Consider the following 22,064-nt stretch of genomic DNA (forward strand, 5'->3'; position numbering starts at 1 on the left):
TTGCCCGGTTATTCATCATGATCTTTGTCTTCTGCATATTAATCTTCAACCCCACTCTTACACTCTCTCTGTTAAGGTCCTCAATCATTTGTTGTAACTTGTCTGCAGTGTTGCTGAAAAGAACAATGCCATCGGCAAACCGAGGGTTACTGAGGTATTCGCCGGCGATCCTTACTCCTAAACCTTCCCAGTTTAATAGCTTGAATACTCGACGTCCCTTAAATGTGTATACGCATGCGTCGCTTTGAGCATCGGGTGAGCTGCGCAGTTCTGCCTGCTCCACGATAGTCTCGTGGCAACGAAATTCGTTTGTAACGTTTGCTCATCAGAAACGACTTCTGCCAGAGGGGATATTTTCACTTATGCGACGGTAATGCCAGGTTGTATGTTCAAAGCCGTTAACTCAGTCACTTGTCGTTATGCGTATTCATGGGCAATTATACGTATATATAGGCAGTTGGTAATTGACCTGCATCATCGAGTCCATATCCGGAAGTGTCTGCCTGAAGGTGTCACTATGTTAAAAAAAATTTAATTCTGCGGCTTTAAGCGACACCACAGTCTGATTACGAGGCACGCCGTAGTGGGGGACTCCGGATTAATTTTGACCACCTAGGATTTGTTTAACTTGCACCTAAATCTAAGTACAAGAGGGTTTTTGCATTTCGCGCCCATCGGAATGCGGCCGCCGCGGCCGGTATCAAGGAAGGAAGGAAAAAGTGGAGAAGGAAAGGCAGGGAGGTTAACCAGTTTAGCTTAACCGATTTGCTACCCTACACTGGGAGCGGGATGGGGGGGATGAAAGATGGAAAAGGGAGAGAGAGAGCACATAGCACAGCATACTCATCGTCAGTTAGAGTCCATCACTCTTGCGTGGTACGTGATATCGCTGTCACAGCCGCTTGCCCAATCCTTGTCTTTTTCAAAAACCGTAGTCCCTTCGTCGCCTTGAGCTGCGATGTCTTCTGTCGGCGGCATGTGAAAATCGTTTCGAGGGACAATGGTCTAGTGTCAAGGTGCGCTATAACGGATGCCAGGGACTGTCGCTGAACATTATATTCAGTATGTTGCAATAAGGGTTGCATCTCAGATATACTACGTTGTTGAACACAACCAACACAACCCTGCGTCTTGTATCCCTCGGCTTTAAGATATTTAGTTTTTATTTATTTGAACGTACCACCAGTGCTTTCAGCGACGGAGCTGGCGTACAGTATAATAGATGTGAACGTTCGTTCGACCCGAAACGAAAGCAAAATGATGATCACATTAATCAAGTGTATAATGTCACAGGTGAGTACGGAAAGCGTTAGGTGCATTGGTTACAGAAAGTGAATATTTTGGGTGCTATCATTATGCACGTTACACCAATACCTGGTAAATTGTTACATCATGACACGCACTCTAAGTGGAGAAACATAAACCTGTAAAGCGACGACACGGCTTGGCGATTGGCGGCCGAGCTTATTACACGTCCTTAATAAATGACTCCGTTGGTCTCGTGGATTGTTAAAGTAAATACGACGTATTAAAATGGCCGCGACAAAGGATATGCAAGAACTTAAAATCTCGAGATAATTCCACGTTAGCTGACGGCACATGATATGTAGACACTTTCGTACGCGCCCTGGCAGCAATGAGCCTGCGCAGCCCCAAGAAACTTCCGGTTGCATTTCCTAACAATGTACGTTGCCAGGAAAGAAAAAAAAAAAAACGTTTTCATGTCAGTTCAACGTACGAGAAGTCTATCCTTGCGTTTTCAAATAAACGAAATGAACATCATGCCTCAACCACAAATACGCATGCATATTTGTTGTGTAACCGATACGGCAAAACTGACTTGTACAGAATTATGACAAGCTGCAGGGAGAAGTATTGGTTATCTGCGGGCTTCTTTTTTGGCGCACTATTTCTGCTCGCCCTTGTCCTTCTCGACCGCAAAATCTGGCGGGCTATATGTGACTGGGCAAAACCCGGGAGAGCCGTCCAGGGCCTCTGTTTGTAAATAGCGAAAGGGTCTATATGGTAACTACAATTAAGCCGGCAACGCCGGTTTGTCGCATATAGTCAGAGTATCTAAATCATATAGCTAACTTTCGAATTCGGAAATCGCTCTTTTTCTGTCCTCCGCCCCGATCATAAGCGACATGTGTTCTTATGCCTAGTCACCTCGAAAGAACCCGACAGCGCGTGCGTATCGTTCACCACCCGCACAAGCCGCCGCCACGAGCTCGGGCGGCGAGACCCGTGTGCACCTGTGCGACAGACTTCACCGTACACACTCGCCCGTATACGGTGATAGCGGTGTGGACTGCAGAGGGCGCGCGCGGTTCCAAGCCGTCGGCTGCGAGTCGGTCCCTGATTGTGTATAGCCACTATCGGCCACGTCTGTTTGTTTTCTTTATCCCGCCGCAAGCAGCGGCCGTGGAAATCGGCAGCGACGTACCAGCTGTTCGAAAGGACCCGAGTTCTGCGCAGCTGGATAACCCGGAGATGGCGGCGCGAGTCGTAAGCTGCGGTTGGCGACGCTCGACCTGCGGGCTGTACGGAGGTCAGCCGGCGCGGTGCGGCAGTCAGCTATAGCTGGGGGTCGTTTCTTGAGCTGAATTCGCGAGTTCGCGCAAGCAGCTCCATAGTTTGCGCCCTCGATATCGGTATTTTCTTCATTTATTGTATTTGTAGAACGGTGCACATCACGCACCGCGTGCGCCGTGCTTATTTTTGTCTCATTCTTCATTTCTTTGTAATGGAACCAGCGCGTCTGTCCAGTTCACTGCTGATGGAAAAGCTCGAATGCAGTTAAATAAAACGAAACGAATCGTTTTATTCTCCGCACGACACGCAGCAAGTAGGCATGTACGCGCACTGCATGCATTAAAGGAAGCAATGGAGGACGAGGAAAAGCGGCTGCCGCTTCACACAGAGCCTAGTAGAAAGGTTTCGTGTGCAGTGCGACTTCTCAAGGACGAAAGGCTGCTCCGTCTGGTGTCTATTATACAGCGCCCACAGGCACGTCTGCTAACGTGGCGTTACAGGAACTGCAGCGAGGCTACGCATCGGCATCGCTCATGGCCGAATCCTGTGCAGGCATCGGCCGAGGAAGTGAACAGAAAAAACGCGCCCGTGTTCGACCTTGCGTTTGGTGCGTTCGTGGTCTCGCATTGCAATGACAGCCGCCACGTGTTGGCCGAGCGAACTGGGTTTGCGTGGTACACGGACCACGTGCTGTGCAGTTGCAGTGCTTGGGTCTGTTCTTGTAAGCCTGTCGATGCGCATTCCTGCTTGCTGCACGTTATCGTCAAACGTAAGGTATAGCCTGCTCGTATAACGCGTTCGATGTCGACCGCACTTTTTGCGTACACGCAGGGATGGGTTAGTAAATGGCGATGGTCGGGGCTATAGCGGCGTCTCCGGAATGCCCTGTAGGCTATACCCCACGATGACTTGGGCATCCTTTCCTCTGCTCTCAGAGACCTGGTTCGTTGCTACAGCTTAGTATCCCCCTGTCCGCGCGCCTCTTTATATTCCATCTGCGTCGTGTTATTTGGACGACAGTTTACAAGCCAATATCACGAACATGTTCGCTGAGGTGTTACTTGAAGAAAGCCCTTCTCGTCTCGATGCTGGTGCGGTTGTCCCTTGATGTGAATAGTTCTTGCACGTTGTGTGTGTTGCGCACACAGACAGCTCACTATAATAAATGCCGCCATTGAAGTATACTTCAACGTAACACCTCCGTACGTCACGTTATGCGCGCAACTGAGGATGCGACCACTATGTCTTCCAATGTTCCTTCTATCTATGGTGTGCGCGTGCGTGTGTTGTCCGACATTCAGATGCGGAGAGCCTTCCGGTCGTACGCATGCAGGTCAGCCTTATTAAGCGCGAGCACCGTGTGCCGTCTTTATGACCAGAGAGGTCGTTAAAGGGAAAGAGACTTACAGACCGCGCACTGCTACGTGGAAGACCACGTGCCTCGCAGTGGCGAAAAAGAAGACGCGAAAAAAAGGCAGCGTTCGTGGAGGACAGGAGGGCAAGGAAGGAGGGGTCTATTGCATTCGCCGCTCACGAAATCCGGTTGCATCTCCCCAAATTTCTCGTTCGCCTTACAACCGGGCCGCGTGTAAGTGTGCGTGTGTGCACCGTGACGTATTTAATGGTCGAGGCGGCGCTGTTTCCGACTGTAGCTTTTTTTTTTTTTTCTTCCTCGCTCCTACAGTCATCGCGTTTTGTTCGTAAGCTGCGCGCGGCGTTTACGCGTCGTGCATGCGGCTCAGGGCTACGAGCGGGGGCGCGCGCGCTTCGCTGCGCAAAGGCCCCGTTATCGTATTGAGGACGACCGGCGTGCGCGGCGACCACTTGTCCGGCGCCGGCCCCCCGTCTTGGCGTGCGCGGCCCAGTTGCCTCGCGCGGTTCCTGTCTGGCGGCCGCTGGCGGAAAACGCCTTTTCCTCGCGCGCGCTGAACGGCGTTACGCAAGCGGATTCGCGGCTCTTCCGTGCTGGCCGGCCCCCGCTCGTGCCGCGTGACACGCGTATTTATTACGCTTCTTTTCTTTTTCCTCGTACACGTTTCGCGCGTCTCGCCGTCGCAGACGTCACACTGCGTATAGCATGGCGGAAGGCGCGCTTCTTGACGCGACGTCGAAGAAAGAAACACGCTCTGCGGTCGCCCGCGCCTGTCCAGGTTTGCACCTCGTGCCTTCGGCCTAACGGCGACGTCTTCTCGCTCGCTCCGCCTACCCGTGGGGTGTACGGCAGATATAGCGGGAGTGTTACAGCCCGTCTACCTGCACGCACGCATGCGGCCGTCGTGGTCACCCCGCAGGGTATGCATACTGGCGACCGCCGCGATGACCGCACTCGAACGATACTCACGCCGCGGCTTCGCTCATTCGTCATATTTCATTATAGCAGCGCAGCGTTGCAGACTGCCCTTCCTTGCAACCGAACGACATTGCGCGCCACGCCTTGCAGGGCCGTTCACCAACCGGTTGACTGCCGATTGCCTTGGCAAACGGCTATACGCATGGTGTAAGCGATTACTCGGCCTAACACTACGTTTAGAACAGGTTCGCGCGTGAGCGTAGAAACAGAAGTAAACGGACCGCGATTCTGAGAGCTATAAGCGTACTGAAGCGCGGGGCCTTGCGGGGCAGTATGCGTGATCACACTGGACTGTTTCCGCGCGTCTAGTCCACTGGACCTCCCGATTTTCCCTAGGTAATTCGGAATAACTCGTTCTTGGCCGAATTGGTATTTACCAAAGGGACATGTACAAAGACGAAAAAGAGAAAGGAACGTCCAACTGATTACAGGAATAGACATTGAAAGTCACCTATAGGCACCTTTCGTAACAACAGAACAGTTGCCATCAATAAATAAATAAATAAATCGAAATCGAGGTACTTCCTCCAACAACCGCGAAGCCCGAGAGGCAGGCTACATGCCTTCGTTCTCTTATTCTGTAGCCGTGTATACATGAATGCAACAGCGTATCGAAATTCCTAGCATCACAGTAATACTACATGCGGCACCGTTTACATGTGGCGAATTGCTCCTCGTGTGGCGGCGTCCGAAACAAGATGCAACATGTTACCGGCGACTTTATCGGCACTGAGTGGCAAAGAAAAAAAATAAAACGACATCGGCCTGACATTTACTCTCTCTCTCTCTCTCTCTCTCTCTCTCTCTCTCTCTCTCTCTTTGCGATATGAGCTGTACGTGCCAGCAACCGTTTCGAATTTCCATCGATGCGATGCGCCAACGTTCGCGTGCACCGCGTGAGCCAACTGGCACTTCTTTGGCCCATACCCTCCTCTGGCAAATGCTGTTCGGCTTCTTAGCGCATCGCCGTCGTGTACGTTGACACAGGCGGCAGAGTAGCCGGCTAGAGGAATGTACCTCAGGCCGACCTCTCTGCATTTCGTATCATTAATCTTTTCTCTGAACACTGATACGATGCGGTAGAAATGCGATGTGCCACTGTCACATTCACGTAAACGTGACTCAGAGGCCACATCCGCTTTTGAATACGTGAAGTCACCGTGGACGAGATTACGTACCTTTCTTATTCAAATTTGGTGTGTATATATGTGTGGTATACAAACCACCGCTCATCGTTTGCTGCCAGACACTGTTTGCGATGTTGCGGCACAGCGAGTGCATGTCTGATGATGTGCAGCGTTCTTTTTTTTTTTTTTGTCGTCTCATTTCTTCCTGGATAGAATTTGCGCCTCTTTTGTCCTCGCTTCCTTCAACGTCATCGCTTTTGGTAATCTCACCATATATATTTACTCGCAACAGTTGCAAACGGTATAACTATTGCAACATTATGGCCTAGCGTTACTAGTATACTTATATTTATGGTTACTGTCTATCTGCGTGCGAGCTGCGCACACGAGTTAATTCGAACGTCCAGCGCAGGCGCAGGAGTCGTCCGGAAGAGGCAATAGTGAGAGGTGCCAACGTGCTAAAACATTCTATGTACTCGTGCACACACTATTCGCTGGAGTAAAAATTGTGCCATCAACAGTGCACGCGTTACGCGTATAATATACGTATAAGCACGGTTTTCTACTTACAATATGAAACAATACAGACCGACAGTTTGAGGCGCGAAGACATACCTGTTCTGTAACCGATTGTATATCCTGGTCTCTAGTTCCTCATCTCCAAGGAATCGGGTGCAAACATCAAAAGGCCCCACGAATTGAGTTTTTTTTTATTTTACTTAGGATTTTTGATTCCCATACAATCGGTTGCAACCGCCACGCAAACGGCGACAGATTGGGCCACGATTCAGCAGCGAGTCGCCAAGAAGTTCCGCGCTAAATGTGCCACGGGCACTGCATCGCTTACTCTGCCTCGTAAATGCCGGAACCCGAATTCGGAAGTTTTCTTGAATGTTGAACCTGTCTAAATTCCGAAACTAAAGCAGTGGCTAAGTCTGAACAGTGTCCTCACGTAGGAAGCTACTCTGTGAGTAAAATGGTGACTTATTATTCAGCTATTTATTATCTAGCGGGGTACTCCTCCCCTCCCCATCTTTTGGCTATCATCACTTTCTTTTGTTACAATCAATCAATCAACTTCGAAAAACTATTGCAGCAGTCAATCAATCAACTCCCAAGAACAATTGCAGACCAAGGGCACTACAGAGCGAGATGATGATCAACGTGCGTCGGCCGGTGACGAACCAGTTCTTACTAACACAAAACTCTGTGAATCACGCCGGTTTCGTATCAACATGGCTACTATACGTAAGTGCTAATCGCCATTGGACATCACCGCGGCGACTGTCTCGTTATCGCGATGATCGCTATCATAAATGGCGGGTATCCGGACGCCGGCCGATAGGCAAACACTCCCACGTAAGAGAACCTTTCTGAATGCAGGTGCCGGCCCCCGGATCTATATCCTCGCGTTCAGCGTTCTCGCAATTGCACGTGCCAGGACTAAATCCGTCTTGCGAAAACCGCACGCGCTTCTTGCTGATGTCGGTCAGGTGCCTCGAGGCGCGATGTCTGCATGCGTATATATGAGCTGGCTTATCGTCCATCATCAGCACGTGCTCATCCGGCAAGATCGCCCCATAAAAAAAAAAAAAAAATGCACCTAGACCGAGCGATGACGATATGGCGCGGGACGCCGTCTTGGGTGTAGGGAAGCGTTTCTCAAAAATGTCACTGTAGCGACATAATTACTATAGCGCTCGCGGGGAATGTTCGTCGATATCACTGCTCTATGCAGCGCTTACTTTCTTTGTGCCCCCTACGTATTCCTTCGTCGCTCTTATTTTTTCTGAACATTGCAGCCGCTGTGTTTTCTATATTTGGTGACAACCTAGAGAGAGTGGGAAACACTCTTTAATGGATGCCGGAAACGTTTGCTCGACCATACGGCCTCACGTGCTACTTCAGATGGCGGGGGTGACATATGAAATGACACCGTTATACGCAGTATATACACGCGCAGAGATCACACACAAGCACACACAGTAACAAGTAAAGCTGAAGTGTCTGGCAGAGGCCACTTTCTCAGACAAAAGAATAAGAGCACCCCAGAATTCAGCCCAAGCTCCACTCATAAAGCCGCACTGCCTCAGAGTTCAAAACACGCGGTTTCCGAGAGACGCCGATATATGCAGCGAAACAACTTCGCCTCCACCGTGGCATCACGGCAACGAGCGAACGTAGTTGGCTGGCGCTTATATTTGCCATTGAGTTTATACATTGGTTGTCACCTATAACATATAGATTGTTTAGCAGAAGTTTACCAGCCTCCCAGAAACGTCCGTCCAGCGCGGTTTGAGAATGTGCATTGTTGTGGGAGGTATATATTTTAATGCGAACGCAACGGGGAAATGGATGCCGCCTCTTTAGTTTATCCGTATATCTAGGCTCCTGGACTAACTGATCCCTTCGGAACAAATATACTGTCACTTGAAAGATGTGCAACCGTCCCGGAAATTTAGAGTGTCATTTCGCGACTTAGTCCACGCGAGCACGCCAGGGTGTCAGACTGGAACACCCGCTCGCCGTCAGTATATATAGCTGGCTATATATCTATGTCAAGTGGTCCGGTACTGGGGCCGAGTTTACAAAAAAAAAAAAAAATCGTTGGCGAGACTTTATTGTCAGCCGCAGGCTGTCCGTTTTCGCGGATAACGTCCGTTTCGTATGGCGCAATATTTCTCGCGATTTCGCGCACGCGCGATATCGCAGATGCGGCTATGTGTGCGATTTTTCAACGTTCGGAAGGACCGAACTCCTTTTCTGCAAAATCACTCGTGCTGCTTGAACGGAAAATTAACAGCAACGCGGCTCGTCAGGCGCATCGATGGTGCATGTCCTGTCTGTTTTTTCTTTCTGTTTTTTTTTTCTTTTTCAAGTGGTTAGCTTAAACATAAAGCAGCTTTACGAAAACCATGTCTAATGCGTTTTACTTTGTTTTCACCGAAGTGGACCAGATAATCGTGCCTCAAAAGTAAGTGACTCTTTCGTGGAGCAGTCGACCGGCGCATGCGAAACGGAACTCCACGTGCTGTTGTTCTCGCGGCTCCGAAGAACGCCGTACAAGATAGCTGGCGCCTCTTCTTTATACGAGCCGTTCCATGGCATAAGAACTGCTCTGTGAATACGCGTATACGTATACACGAACACGGTAGCGCAAGGCATGGAGGAAAAGCGTTTTCCCCGCACCTTGTGCTCCTATACTCGCGACAGGTGCGTCACTCTGGCGGCCACAAGCGTCAACGTATTACCTTTCTCTCTCCTTCTTCTTTTTAATTCCCTTTCTCTCTCTCTCTCTTCCGCGGATCTTGCAAAAAGCAGCTAGACGATTTCTGTACGGTGGGGTCCGCTGACGCCCTTTGAGCGAGCGCTTTCCTGCATTTCGTCCGGATAAACCAGCTTTCCGCGAAACTCGTCTGCAGTTATAAGAAAATGAGTGCGGAGCGCCGGCCGCCTGTAAAGGCGGCCGGGGCTTCTTTTTTTTTTTATTTTGTCGTATTTTTTCCTTTTCTTTTTTCCTCGCTGCACGGAACGACGTGACTCGCCTTTCGATATTTCCGCGTGCGGGCGCACGCTTGAAAACCATCGCGTCGTCGTCGGACGTCGTCGTCGGCCGTCCCTATGTGCCATACCGAAGGCTCCATCTCGCGCGCCGCAGTAGTTTGCGGTGTTGCATCGTAATACGGTCTCGGCTCTCCGCGTGCTCGCTGGAAGAGACAGGCGACGGCGCAGACGAGAGAGGGAGATAGGAAACTGTAAAGAGGCTCGTGTGCCGGTGGAGCTCAATGCAGTCGCCTCGATGGTGCACCGCCGTCGTCCTTCTCCTCCGCCTGCATTGCATGAGGGGTGACAGGGGTGTGTGGCCGTCGCTACGAAATGAGCTGGCGCTCTTGAGACTGACCCAGAGACGGGAGTGCAGTGTGAATTTCGAGCCTTCCGTCTGGCCGTATTTTTTTTTCTTCTTCTTCTCCGGAGAGCACGAGTCGGCTTCTGCCGGTCTCGCGTGGCGCGAGCAAGTTTTCTCCGGAGTCTGTTCGGGCCGGCCGGGCGTACTCGTGTGGCAATATGCGCGCGCCAAGACAATCGGCGCCTCGCGAGCCATCGCTGCGGCTTTCCCAAACTCGTGTCTTACATCGGGCCGCGTGCGCGGCGCGTGGATTTCAGGAGAGAGAGAGAGAGAGAGAGAGAGAGAGATTTCGGAGGCCAAGGCTAATTTGTGACGGATAAGGCCAACACTCGGGAGGGCCACGCCGGTTCCTTCGCGTGCGGCGAGTGGTTCGCGTGTTCGAGGGAACCCTGGTAGAGTTGATGTTACCGAGTGTATTGAAGAGCCACTGTTGGACTGCTAAAGACTCCAGAAACTTATGTTAAAAATTAGCAGCAGAAGAAACTGCAAATTCATTCATTGAGCCTTTAATTGTCCTCCCGAAGTCTCAGCTGAACTTAAGGTCCGGAAGGACCCTACTAATTTAAGGTTATATCATTCATGATGTTAAATCAAGGTTAAATCATTCATGTTAGGGTTGCCCAACTTCCGCTTTTACGCTAAAGGTCCAACCCCCTCCCGCTAAGGTTGCACTCACTCACTCACTCACTCACTCACTCACTCACTCACTCACTCACTCACTCACTCACTCACTCACTCACTCACTCACTCACTCACTCACTCACTCGTTCGTTCGTTCATGGCAGGCATCGTCCTCTACGGTAACGACGTCGGAAAATTAGAGAACACTTTCTTTCTTCCTTCTTGGCACCGATATGTGGTCTAGAGACGAAGCAAGGCGATATATACAAGATAACTGTCTACGTACGATAGTGATCGGTGCAAGTGGTAAATTTGTATTCTGGAGTACACCCGATATCATTACAAACGAGGATCAGGTTGCAGTCATTGGCTTTGGAACCCCCTTATGCATGCTATCTGTTACATAATCATTGTGATAGAACTGATAATAAACTGAAACTGAAACCAACATTGCCAGAGCAGAACGCCAATCGACAAGGCGCAATACATTTGGCAAAGTGAGTTTCTCTACAGTCAATACGCGTGAACAGCGGACCGCTACAACACTCAGTGATCTCATAAAGTCTAGGAAGGTAAAATAGCAACGTGAGACGTCATCGTGTCTCCAACAGTGTATTCCCGACTGTGTCGTCACGTCTCACCGTCCGTCGCTGCGCCTTGCGAGCGCCGGCAGGCAGCACAGGCTTGCGAACGTGTTCCAAATTTCCAACGAGGAATGCGCGCGATCTTTACTGGGAAGTGACACTAAGCCGCAAGGAAAAGGAATAACATTCGCGGATCAATTTTTTTTTTACATCTGTGGTTGTTGTGGCTATCATCCATGCCTCCTAAACATACACATGTCCATTTCGAAATAAATAATAAAATTGATGCAGTTACAGTATTTGCATGTACTGGCCGGTGTCCTAGCTAACGTTAACCTAGCTGCTAAAAGCAAAAAAAAAAAAAAGAAAAGCAGTACAAGATACGATCCTGTATTAGGTCGTCAGACCTCTTCTGACCAAACACCGCACACGTCTTATAATCGTATGTCGCGCCGTGCACCCCCCCCCCCCCCCCCGTTTAGCAGCATGGCTAACGTTAGCTGGGGCATCCCATTCACTCTTGGACTGGATAGCCTGCCTCCGTATATTTCACTTGATCTTTGTCTATGCCCTATTTTCGCTTTGTTTATTTCGTATAGGTAATTATAGGTACCATTGGTCAGTTCCCTTTGGCTTACGCATAACCTCAAAATTAGGTACGAACAGGCTGAAGCGAGCGAAGCTTTTTTTTTTTTTTTTTTTCACCGCTAGCTGCTCTCCTCGTGTAGATGACCGCGTTTTTGTCATAATTGTGATACATTTCTTGTATTTTTATTATGCAACTGGTGTGTCTCTTTTGTATCCTTTGTTATTGTTAACATCTTTCTTTTTCGTTGCGCCGTTTTCTCTTATGTAAAATGTCTTAACACTCCTACTATAATGCCCTTTTGGCGACTGAACGTAAAGAAATAAAACAAATACAAACTGCGGCGCGCTGTATGCCACATAATATAAACCAATATGCCACATCATAGAACATGTGATGGGTGAAAAAGATTGGACAATCTTTTTTTATTAGGGCACACATTTCATCGCTTTAGCATAACGCTGTGAGCTATCAGTGAATTCCGAAGTCAAGTGCGCATGAGCACTACAGGCACTATATGCTAAAACTTTCTGCTACAATAGGCGACGCTTAAAATCACTGAGCAGCTAGTCAAATAGTCATGAAGCGAAAACAAGGCTGTAATGATGTATTGGCTCAATCCCAATTCGTTTTCGTGCTTCGATCATCATTGGCCCGAGCGAAGCATCCCCCAAATAACTTGGGGAATCGGCCAGACGCGGAGTCGTAAAGGATAGCACATGGAACATGTAGCCTATGAGGAAAGGAATCGTTGCATTGTAGCGAATCAGAGCTTCTCCTCAATCTATACGGGCCGGAACCGTGACGCACCTGACGTCATTGTGGGACGCCACGAAATGCTGCACTCTTTTTCGCCGATATGTGATCCTTGCTCAGCAGAATGAGCCTGCTAAAGTCGTCATGTTAAGCACTTTCGCTGTTATTGTAACTAGGCTCGGCCAGTCGACGTGATAACTTGTGACGTCACAGGAAAGGGGATCGGGAGTGCGAAAGCGGTGTTGCATGCAGCCGCTGGTACTCGCGCTTCGTCTTACATAGAATATCCAAAATATCTGTTTTCGGTAAGCGTAATCTATTATCTATGTTTTAGAAACGTGTGCCAGTCTAGCCCTATACCCAAACCACATTTTTCTGCCGCCATGTATTCTGACTTAGTGCGTTACTCGCCGAACGCCAGCCACTGTACGTATGGAGTATACACGCGATACATTGGCTACGCATTCCCGTAGTCAGATATAGTCTGTGCCGGAGAAAAAAAAGAAACAGCAGTGCTCCTGCGGCCAACCTCTCCACTATTTCCTGTAGCAGTTTGCTTGCACACAGCAGCTGACTGCCGTTGGTGCTAAGCGGCGCCGTCTCACTTTCCGCTGTCGCAGGTGGTGGCCGTGCAGCAGAACCTGGTCAAGCCACGCTCCTGCGATGTCAACGAAAACGTCATCTCAGAATCGTGTCGCACCGAGTACGGAATCTCTGAAGAACAGCTCAAGAACGCCGTGCCCCTGGAGCAAGTTATCGATCAGGTAACGCGCAATGGCGACACCGGCTTCGTCTCGACGTTGACCTTTTTGGTTGGCTGCTAAGAAAGGCCACCGCAAGGACTGGTGACCTTGCACTAACATTGTGTCAGGGTTACGGAGCACACTTCGCGCCGTCCTTACCCGCACGACGGTGCCAAGGTGTACAGGATGGCGTTATACGCACATAAAACGCGCGTCTCCTCTCACCATGCCGCCACCCTCGCCGTATCCCGGATTGGATTAACACAACAGTCAAATCGCAGGCCCGAATTTAGCGATCAAGTTTAGGCAAAAACAAAAACTCGATAGAGAAAGCAGTGAAAGTTGTACAAGTCTGGGCCCATCGTTGCGTTAAAAACCGCAGGTTCTCGTGCTCTGCAGCGACGCTTCAATGGTTCCGCATATATTTATATATATATGTAGCGAGCTTGACTACGTGCCCTTTGTTGGGAGACACATTTGTCTGTGCGAGCTGACGGCGCCGCACACGTTCTGCGCAACGCATATGTTGTGCCTGTAGGAATGCATCATTTGGGAAAGTTGTCTCCTTGCGTTACTCATTCTATATATACTACTGCTAGTTCCGCATCGTCCTGAAAACACGCGACAACCACTGTCTTTCCGTGCCGTTCGCAACAACATTCACTCCACTTGGGAATGAATGTGCAATAATTACTAGTATTTGCGCAGTCGCCCTAATGCCACACTTCTACGCGCCAGGCTAAGTGCAGTGCAGAAGATAGCGGCAGTTTGATCGCGAGATTACATCGTGGTGCCGTGTGTGCGTGCGTGATGCCATGGGCATTTGGATGATGCTCGTTAACAGCTGTAGAAAAAATGCCGGCCTCTCGCTATGCTAAAGTTCGGCTATTACATGTAAACACTATTATTATTTTTTTTTTGCTCTTTTGCGTTAAACTGGCGTCATCAGGCGTCACATATAAACTCCTTTCGACTACGACAGCTGCATATGCGTTTCTCTCAGTTAAACGCGGACCCGGTCCGTTCGGGAAAACGCGCATGACCCGTGCGCGGGACAGAAGGCAGGAAAATGATAACCGGAAAAAAGCCGTCCAGGGTCTTCGGCGAGAATATCCGCAGCTGATAGATGGTCACGCAGCTTATTTTGAAGCACGTATTTGAAACAGTCAACGCGCAGACATCCTACGAGTAATGGAGCGGCGATAACAAAGACTGTACTCCGTCTTCGCGAGCTGGTTCGCATGCGCATACCTCGATGGAAAATAGAGAGAGAGAAAAAAAAAGAGGGAATGGGTGTTCCATCCTATGGGATGGTTAAACCGAAGAAAGCTAGGCATATGTAGTCCAACACAGTCATCGTAATGGCCCATGCATTTGCTATTCAAGACAGATGGGGCACTGGATGAGGCGGTGGTTCTACGGGGATCTCTCGTGATGCGATAAGGAACATCTGTACCACTTCTGAATTCGAAGTAGAGTCGACCTTGTGCCCGCACCGCGATGGCTCGGATAGTTAAGATGCGAGGTAACGTGCTAGCAACGGATTGCTCAACCCACTTATCCACACTGTGTGCGCACCCCGACAACGTCGTGGAGCGTCTCTTTCCGCAGTGTTCAACGCGGAAAAACCTGTTGCGTTTCGTCATTATACCATGCTTCTGCGAGTTACTAGTGAGTGTAAAAAAGTTCCTATTACTGTTAACTCGTTCAATATGTAATGGATAAATGTGCACACACACACACAAAAATCGCTAAATGAGGTAGTGCCTCTATATTCGGATATTTGCCGTTAAGCTGAACATGACTCTTCAGAACTGTATTAATGCTTATAGAAATAGTTTTTTTTAAAGTAACTCCTTTCACACATATGACAACAGAAATATTACGCGCGAAGAACCCGCGAGAACGCCTGCACTAGCTTGTGACCTTGACGTTGAGCCCGTCACACATGCACAGTGAAGCTTTCTGTGGCAACTATATATGCACGCAGCTCCTCTCTAAACACCATGGTGTTTAGGGAGGAGCTGCCACAGAAAGATTCGCTGTGCAACCGCTTAGTTTTTCGGCCGCATGTCTATGCGGCGACAAAAGTCAAGCTTTTTCGTGGCTTCCGTGTGCATGGACGGAGGTATAGTTCCTTTAAATCCAAAACTCATTCCAACAAATGCGCAACAGTTTATGCAATTTGTCGCAAATACAATGACTTTCGTGTGACCCAACGTACGACACAGGCTCTGTACGAGCCTTTTTATGCGTTGTATGCTTTGCATGCTCTGTATGAGCAAAATGCGAGAGAGAGAGATAACGATAAACGTTGCGCTGGAGGAAACCCATATGAATCAAAATTTTGTTAGGCACAGATTTCATGACAGCGGTGCCTATCGAAACGCAGTGACCGCAGTACCAAATTGCTGGAAACGGGGCCTGATTACCGCGACATTACCCGCAAAGCGTCAGTGCTGCAATACGCATGCCTTTTGTGAAATCTTTTATCGTGTCTCCAGTACGACCTCAGTAACCACAGCACCTAAGGAAATACTGCAGCCATATATCTTGCCGTTGCGCGCTGCTACCGTTATCCAACAGCGTTAAGAAACATCGGCCGGAATGCAGCCAGCTCGTGAGGCAATAAGAGGAGGGGCAGAGGCAGCACCGGGTCTTTCGACATCTTAGCCTCGTTCTTATCTCATTATGCAATATCTCAACCATTCTTTGCGCCGTTTAGGGTCGCACGCAATGTACCTGTGGCGAGGCATGATAGCTATGGCCCGAGGCGTGTATACTGATTGAACGCCTGTAGCTTCTGCCGCGCGCCCAACGCAATATTATACGCGCCGCACAATGGTTTCTACCCAGTGTCGGCTGCTTCGGCGCAACATGGCCCCTGCGATCGCACGCAGAGAGGCGCCGCCCACTCTATCAGCAGGCGATTGTTCGGATGCCGGACGCAAGGCGACGCTCGCTTTGTTTTTCCTCGCGTCGCTCTTAGAGGTCGACGCTCTCAAAGACCGCTTAATGCACGTAAAACCTGAAGGGTGATTTTATTTACTTATTGCCAGCACGCGGCGAAAGGCATGCGGCGTTGAGAATTATATGCGATCACGCAGAGTAACCTTGCAGAAGGTTTCACGTTACCATCACCGCTCTGAATGCATGCGCCCTCGCTGGTGCTCATGCTCACCGCATTATACTGTAACCAGTTCACGCTCTGGGTACATTTGGCTGGAGCCGTCTCTGTATAGAGGGACTTGACAAAATGCTGAGAAATATAATTGTTTCTGTGTGGCCTACTGCTGCGCTTCTGCCGCAACCATTATATCGCTGCCACGTGACAAGCGCTCAGGAGCGCCTGCTCCTTTAATGGTACACTCGATTGGTCGCTTTCGAGCGCTGTAGAGCGTCCTGGCGGCGATTTTTTACATTCGGCATGGCCAAAATCGAGCGCTCGTACCACAGTTGCTTGGTTCGTTCAGAGCGCCGCGCTCCAGCTGTGTGAGCGCTCCGCGGCCTCTCGCCATCGAAGAGGGAACGCAACCGAGATCCGACAGAATTCCGGCCACATGCCATCCTCTGAGCACTCTGGGAGCAGCTGAACGTTCCGCTAGGGTAAGTTTTCTATAGATTCATATTCTACAGGGCTCCGCAACGCTACAAACCGATTCGGAGCGCGGTAGGCCGGAACCAGTACACAGGCTGCGCCAGTATAGAGCTAAGTGCAGAGCGATAACGTCATTAAAAAATATAAATGAAAACGTTGATCTGACGTACGTACTGCGTGTATACAATCCAGAGTAGTGCGTGAGGTCGCGCTGACGCTGCGCTTGTCCCCCCGCAGTTCAGCCAGTGGGCCCGAGCGCGGCTGGAGGCCGAGGCCGGCGGCCAGTTCTACTTCGTGACGGACGGCCAGCTGCCGCTGCGCCAGGCGCTGCATCCGGAGGCAGTGCGGCACGGCATCCTGCTGCCGGACACCTTCTACCACTTCTTCGACCTGCGCAAGGAATTCCAGGCCTTCTACGGCAAGGCCGTCGACTCGGTGCAGGACATGCTGGCTTGTATCCTTGGGGCTGATTTCGCACGCATGCGCGCATCTGGCCCAGAGCTGCCGTGAGAGCCGCGCGGATACGTGCGCGACCGCAGTGGTTCTTCGTGTGTTACGTTTTGACACTCGTGGTACAAGTTGAGCGCGGGTAACGTATAATGTGCAACGTTGCCCACGTAAAAACATCCGTGGTAACTTGAGTCATGTTTATGCGAAGGTATAGATAGGAAGTGTCGTTCTATCTCAACGCTGGAAGTAAGTGATTTCTAGCAGATAATGCCAGCTAGACGAATCTGGAAAAAAAAGGAAAAGTTAAATAAGTAAACAGAACGAACGAGAGCACACATATTTACGTTGGCTCTTGGTAAGAGGGCTAGAAAGCCTTGCTAATTGTGATTTTACTAAGAAAAAAAAAATGACGGATTAGACAGACAACGCAAGTAGACGATATCATTGTTGAGATTAAGAGCAAACGCACTTGTGCAGGTGGTGTAATGCGAAGAGCAGATAACCGATGGTCTATTAGAGCAATAGAATTGGGACAAAGAAGAGGAAAACGTAGTCAAAGACGGCATTAGATTAGTTGCTGTTATGAGATGAGGAAATTCGTAATAGAGCATGAAGTCAGTCGGCGCAAGGTAAATTGGAGTTCGTTGGAAGGGGTATTCGCCCTGTAGTGGACATAAAATAGACGGATAATGACGATGATTATCCACACAGACCGCACTCGCGCGGTTCGTTATGTCATTTTTGTACTAGAATCACCTATAACTACTCGTAACGTCGGAAAGGTATGTATTCTAAGAATAGAAGACAGAAAAAGAAATTAACAAAACAAAAGCTAGGGAGAGCAGCAAAACAGAATGATGTTATGCCTTCTTCTTAGTTGTAAGATTACGCGTGGTTTTGGTCAGTTTAGACTGCTGACGATGACGACGAGAAAGTGTCCTAGCTTTCAAAAGCTCGACCAGCATCGGAAGTTTCTCTTCTAAAAACCTCTTTGCAGCGTATGACTCATTTCTGTTACATAGACGACGGTGAACTTTCGCTCTAGCGACCTCGGTTGCGTTCTCGAAATTATGTATAGAACGTATGGTTACTCTGATTGTATGCGACAACGACGAGGCAACGACGATGGAGACCACGAAAAAGAAAGCTGGTTTATCAATCTTGGGCCTTAACTGCCACGGCGGCTTTATTCGTCAACGCAGCCAGAACCTCATATTCTGCTCTGCAATGGGTTGGCCTCCTAATATATCCTGATTACGCCTGGAAACAGAACCTTATCCTCTGCTCTGAGCGGAAGCCCGAACTCTCGCGATCTATCGGCGCATGACATGTCTGGTGTGTACTTCCAAGATATGTACACCTGTAAAAGCTTTTCTGCATTTGCACGTGCCCGAAAACGACCTCGTTTTCGGTCTCCCAACAGAGGTACACTATACAGGTGCTACAGCTCCACGCTTATTTATGCCACGCTGCTTTTGGTTTTCTTGTCACTGCGGGCACTATACCTTTTGCTGTTTCACATCCGCAAGTATTCCACAGCCAATGTGTGTCTGACACGGATCATTCATTATAGAGGTAATCTGACCGCCACTGTCGTACAGCGGCGTAGACTTGAGAGGCCCGTGCTACGTGTGCACAGCAGACGCTGCGGACTGGCACAGAACTGTGGGCCTCCCCTGCTCCCATTTCGGCGGGATATATCGCCCTTATGGGTTAGCGCGCGAGCTTGCCGCGTAACACGAAGCATTGTTTCGTAACCACCACGCTCGCTCGGGGGCCGGCCTCCCCGCGGCCTTCTTCCAGAGGAGTAGGCTCTGCGTGTGAAGCAGCCAGCCTCCGGTCAGTCATCCATTTCGGCGGTGCAAACGCCATTTGTCGGCGTCGATCGTTCCGTACGAGCAAGTTTCACATGTCTCGGTTTTGTCGCCGGCCTGACCGACTACGACTGCTGCCGATGGCGGACGCGGCGGAGCGTGGTGGACGCGCGCCGCGAGCCCCCGGAGCGAGCATCGCGCTGCTCCACCCGCGGCGGAGGGAGCGAGGAGGCCGGTTCAAGGACCTCCGGCCGAACCTGTTGCGTAGCAGGAAGTCCTGGCCTGTCCGGCACGGAAAGAGAAGCGCCGCCGCTGGCCGCCTTTGTCCTGGACGTCCGCCGGGCTGGACCTATTTGACTGGGCGTGGGCCTTGTTTGCTCGGCGACAGGTCCTATACTCAGCTGCGCGGCTACAGGAGAGGCGCATCGGTGGGTTCATTGCGCAGTAAGGACTGAGACGCCAAGTCTGGGCCAAGCACACTGCTGCGTCTCGACAGTAGCGACAGTGCATAGTCGTTGGAAGGCGAAGAAATGCGCACCAAGCCTTGGCACATGCTACTAGAACGACCATTCTGCACGTCGTGCGACTTTATACTCTGAAGAGTGTCGGACAATCATACGGCGGCGAAAAACACCGAAAAAAGAAAAGTGGAGTAGAGAGAGAGAGAGAGAAGGCGCAAGGTTGAAACATGTCTGCATTGAGTCGTACAGCTTGTCATAAAAACCGGAACTAAGCGCCAGTTCGGGTTGTAAGTTATGTATTTAGCCTAAAGGTAAAAAAATCAAAATGATATCGTATATGGCCTTGAGAGACTATGTAATACGATGGCACCTCCTATTTCCCAACAAGCCGGCAGATCTTCCTGAAACTTGCGAGAGTACATACAGACAATGGGCTTTTCTGCAGAAATGCGCCAAGAAAAATGATTCGCACAGAGCCACGAAACCAGCACGCTGACACATAGCTCGGCTGTTACCCAATACGGTAGGCCCGAACGGTCTATGGTACAGAGGAGCTGAAGAGACACGAGATCGGGCGACTGTCCATCGGCTGCCTGAGATTGCGTCACGGAGGCGAATTTTTCCTGCGTTCCCCGCTGTGACCTTGGATAAAGAGGAGGCCCCCGCTGAAAATGTCGCAGCCCTTCTCCGTCACGGACTCTTGCCCATGAACTTGGAAGTGCGACTCTCTTCCTCCGCGGGTGGCGGCGGTCCGCGAATGGCCTCCTCGGCAGAGGTGCGCTATGCGCGGCGGCACCATCACGACGACGACGACGACGTCTGCGGTGGCCATCAGCGCCGCGGATAAGAGCCGCCGACGCCGGAACGCGCGCCCCGAGGAAGGCCGCGTAATGATCGGCGAGTGGCGCTGCCTCCTCGGCCCTTTCTTCCCGCGGGGCACAACGGGCAGAATAAATCACGACTCGAATTCGTGCTCGCCGGTGCTTCGGCGCTTTCTTTTCGTCCGACAGGGGGTAGCCCCTCTCGTGTTTGCACGCCAGCGACTCCTTCCGCCGAGGGGCAACGCACCCGCGGCCGCCGCCATCAGCCACGCAACGTGCCTCGCGCATTTCTCCGCCGTGCATCCACCCTTCCGCAGGCTCATACCTCGCGGACTGTTGCAGTTCCTGCTCTCTGGAGCGTAGCGCTACTCGTTGCTTTTTCTTTTTTCTTTTTGCCTCTTCTCCCTTTGCTCCTCTGCTCTTGGACCTGTTTGCTTCTTTCGCTGCCCGTTCGGCGTCGGTTTTCGCTTTCGTGTGGGCTGGCTGGCAACCTTGGCGGCTTTGGTAGCTTTGGCGCGCGCTTACACTCGCCGCTCGTAGCCGTGACGCAAGAGGTCCCCGAACTTTTCGCTCATTTGCTCTCCTCGTCGCACTCGCCCAACCGTCCAGGCGGCTTCGTTCTTCCCACCTTCTCCCCCACGCGCCGTCCACTTGCTTTCTTCTTTACTACGCTTCCTTCGCCCGTTCTTCCCTGCTGGCCAATTTGCCGTTTGCACCTTGGCTTACTGGCTTTCGTTGACTTTGTCGCATTCTGCCTGCAAGTCCAGTGGCTCAGCTCGCGCTCGCAGCTCACCAGGCCTGTTCTTTGCTGCAGAAACGAGACGTGTAACCTTTCTTCTTAATTGGTTTCAAGCTGAGTTCATTACATCTGCCGAGTGACGCTCACGCAATTATGTATCCGCACCCTATAGCGACTTCAGGGTTGTATACGTCGTTCTCGAACACTCGCGCCGAGCGATCCTCCGACTTGTTTCTGCATAAGCCGGAGGTCGGCTCTTACGCGACGAGAAATCAGGACATTTCCTCCTACCGAGCTGCGCCATCTCAAGAGCTTCCACCGAGCGCAGGCCGCCGAGCCAGTTTTGCTATGCTCAGTGCTCTTAATAACAGCGCTTGGGCCAAAATTTTCGGGATAATGGCGCTTCATGAAGATTGGGCTCTCCTATCTTTGCCCACCATTAGAAGAAAAACAAGCTTCTGAGCTCCGCTGTGTTTTCGATTGTTTTTCTTTCTTTATTTTCGTATTCTAAAAGCATGCATCTTATGAGCTTAACGCAAGTTACAAGTTTAGACCATGGCAGAATGACTTGAGAGCTGGTAGCCCGGTTCCAGCCTTCAATGCGCACATTGTCACATAGAGAGTCGTAGAAGGCGGACATCGTGTCGCCTGTGGTGGTGGGGAAAGAGAACACCTTCGAACAGTTTGTCTGATGTGTGCAGTGACGCCTGTACTTGGAAATTCTCTAACATCATGCGATATCTGGCTCATACCAACAATCCTACTCAGTATAATATGCGCCGATATATGGATGGCCAAGAAAAAAAAAGACCGCGTTCAACGTTGCAGTTTCGCAGCTTGTTTGATACGCTGCACAGGAGGACACGTTTCACCGACGTTTACTCATCTTTATAGTTGGTGCCATTTAGCGAGTCCGTATTCGCAACCCTTCCTGAGAGCTGTATGGCCAGGTTGTACTAAAGTTTATTATGC

At 50.4% G+C, this 22,064-nt stretch overlaps 1 protein-coding gene across 4 annotated transcripts in view; it reads left to right on the top strand.

Moving 5' to 3' along the window:
• fus (epithelial splicing regulatory protein fusilli) overlaps positions 1-22,064 on the top strand; it is a 132,993-nt gene that overhangs the window by 50,074 nt on the left and 60,855 nt on the right. For all 4 annotated transcript variants that reach the window (XM_075673908.1, XM_075673894.1, XM_075673901.1 and 1 more), the window contains exons 2-3: positions 13,087-13,230; positions 17,045-17,261. In XM_075673908.1, the coding sequence (XP_075530023.1) occupies positions 13,087-13,230; positions 17,045-17,261 (361 nt within the window). The remainder of the gene's footprint in view (positions 1-13,086; positions 13,231-17,044; positions 17,262-22,064) is intronic.

The sequence above is a fragment of the Dermacentor variabilis genome, chromosome 1 (genome assembly GCF_050947875.1).
Source record: "Dermacentor variabilis isolate Ectoservices chromosome 1, ASM5094787v1, whole genome shotgun sequence".
NCBI classification, from domain to species: Eukaryota; Metazoa; Arthropoda; class Arachnida; order Ixodida; family Ixodidae; genus Dermacentor; species Dermacentor variabilis.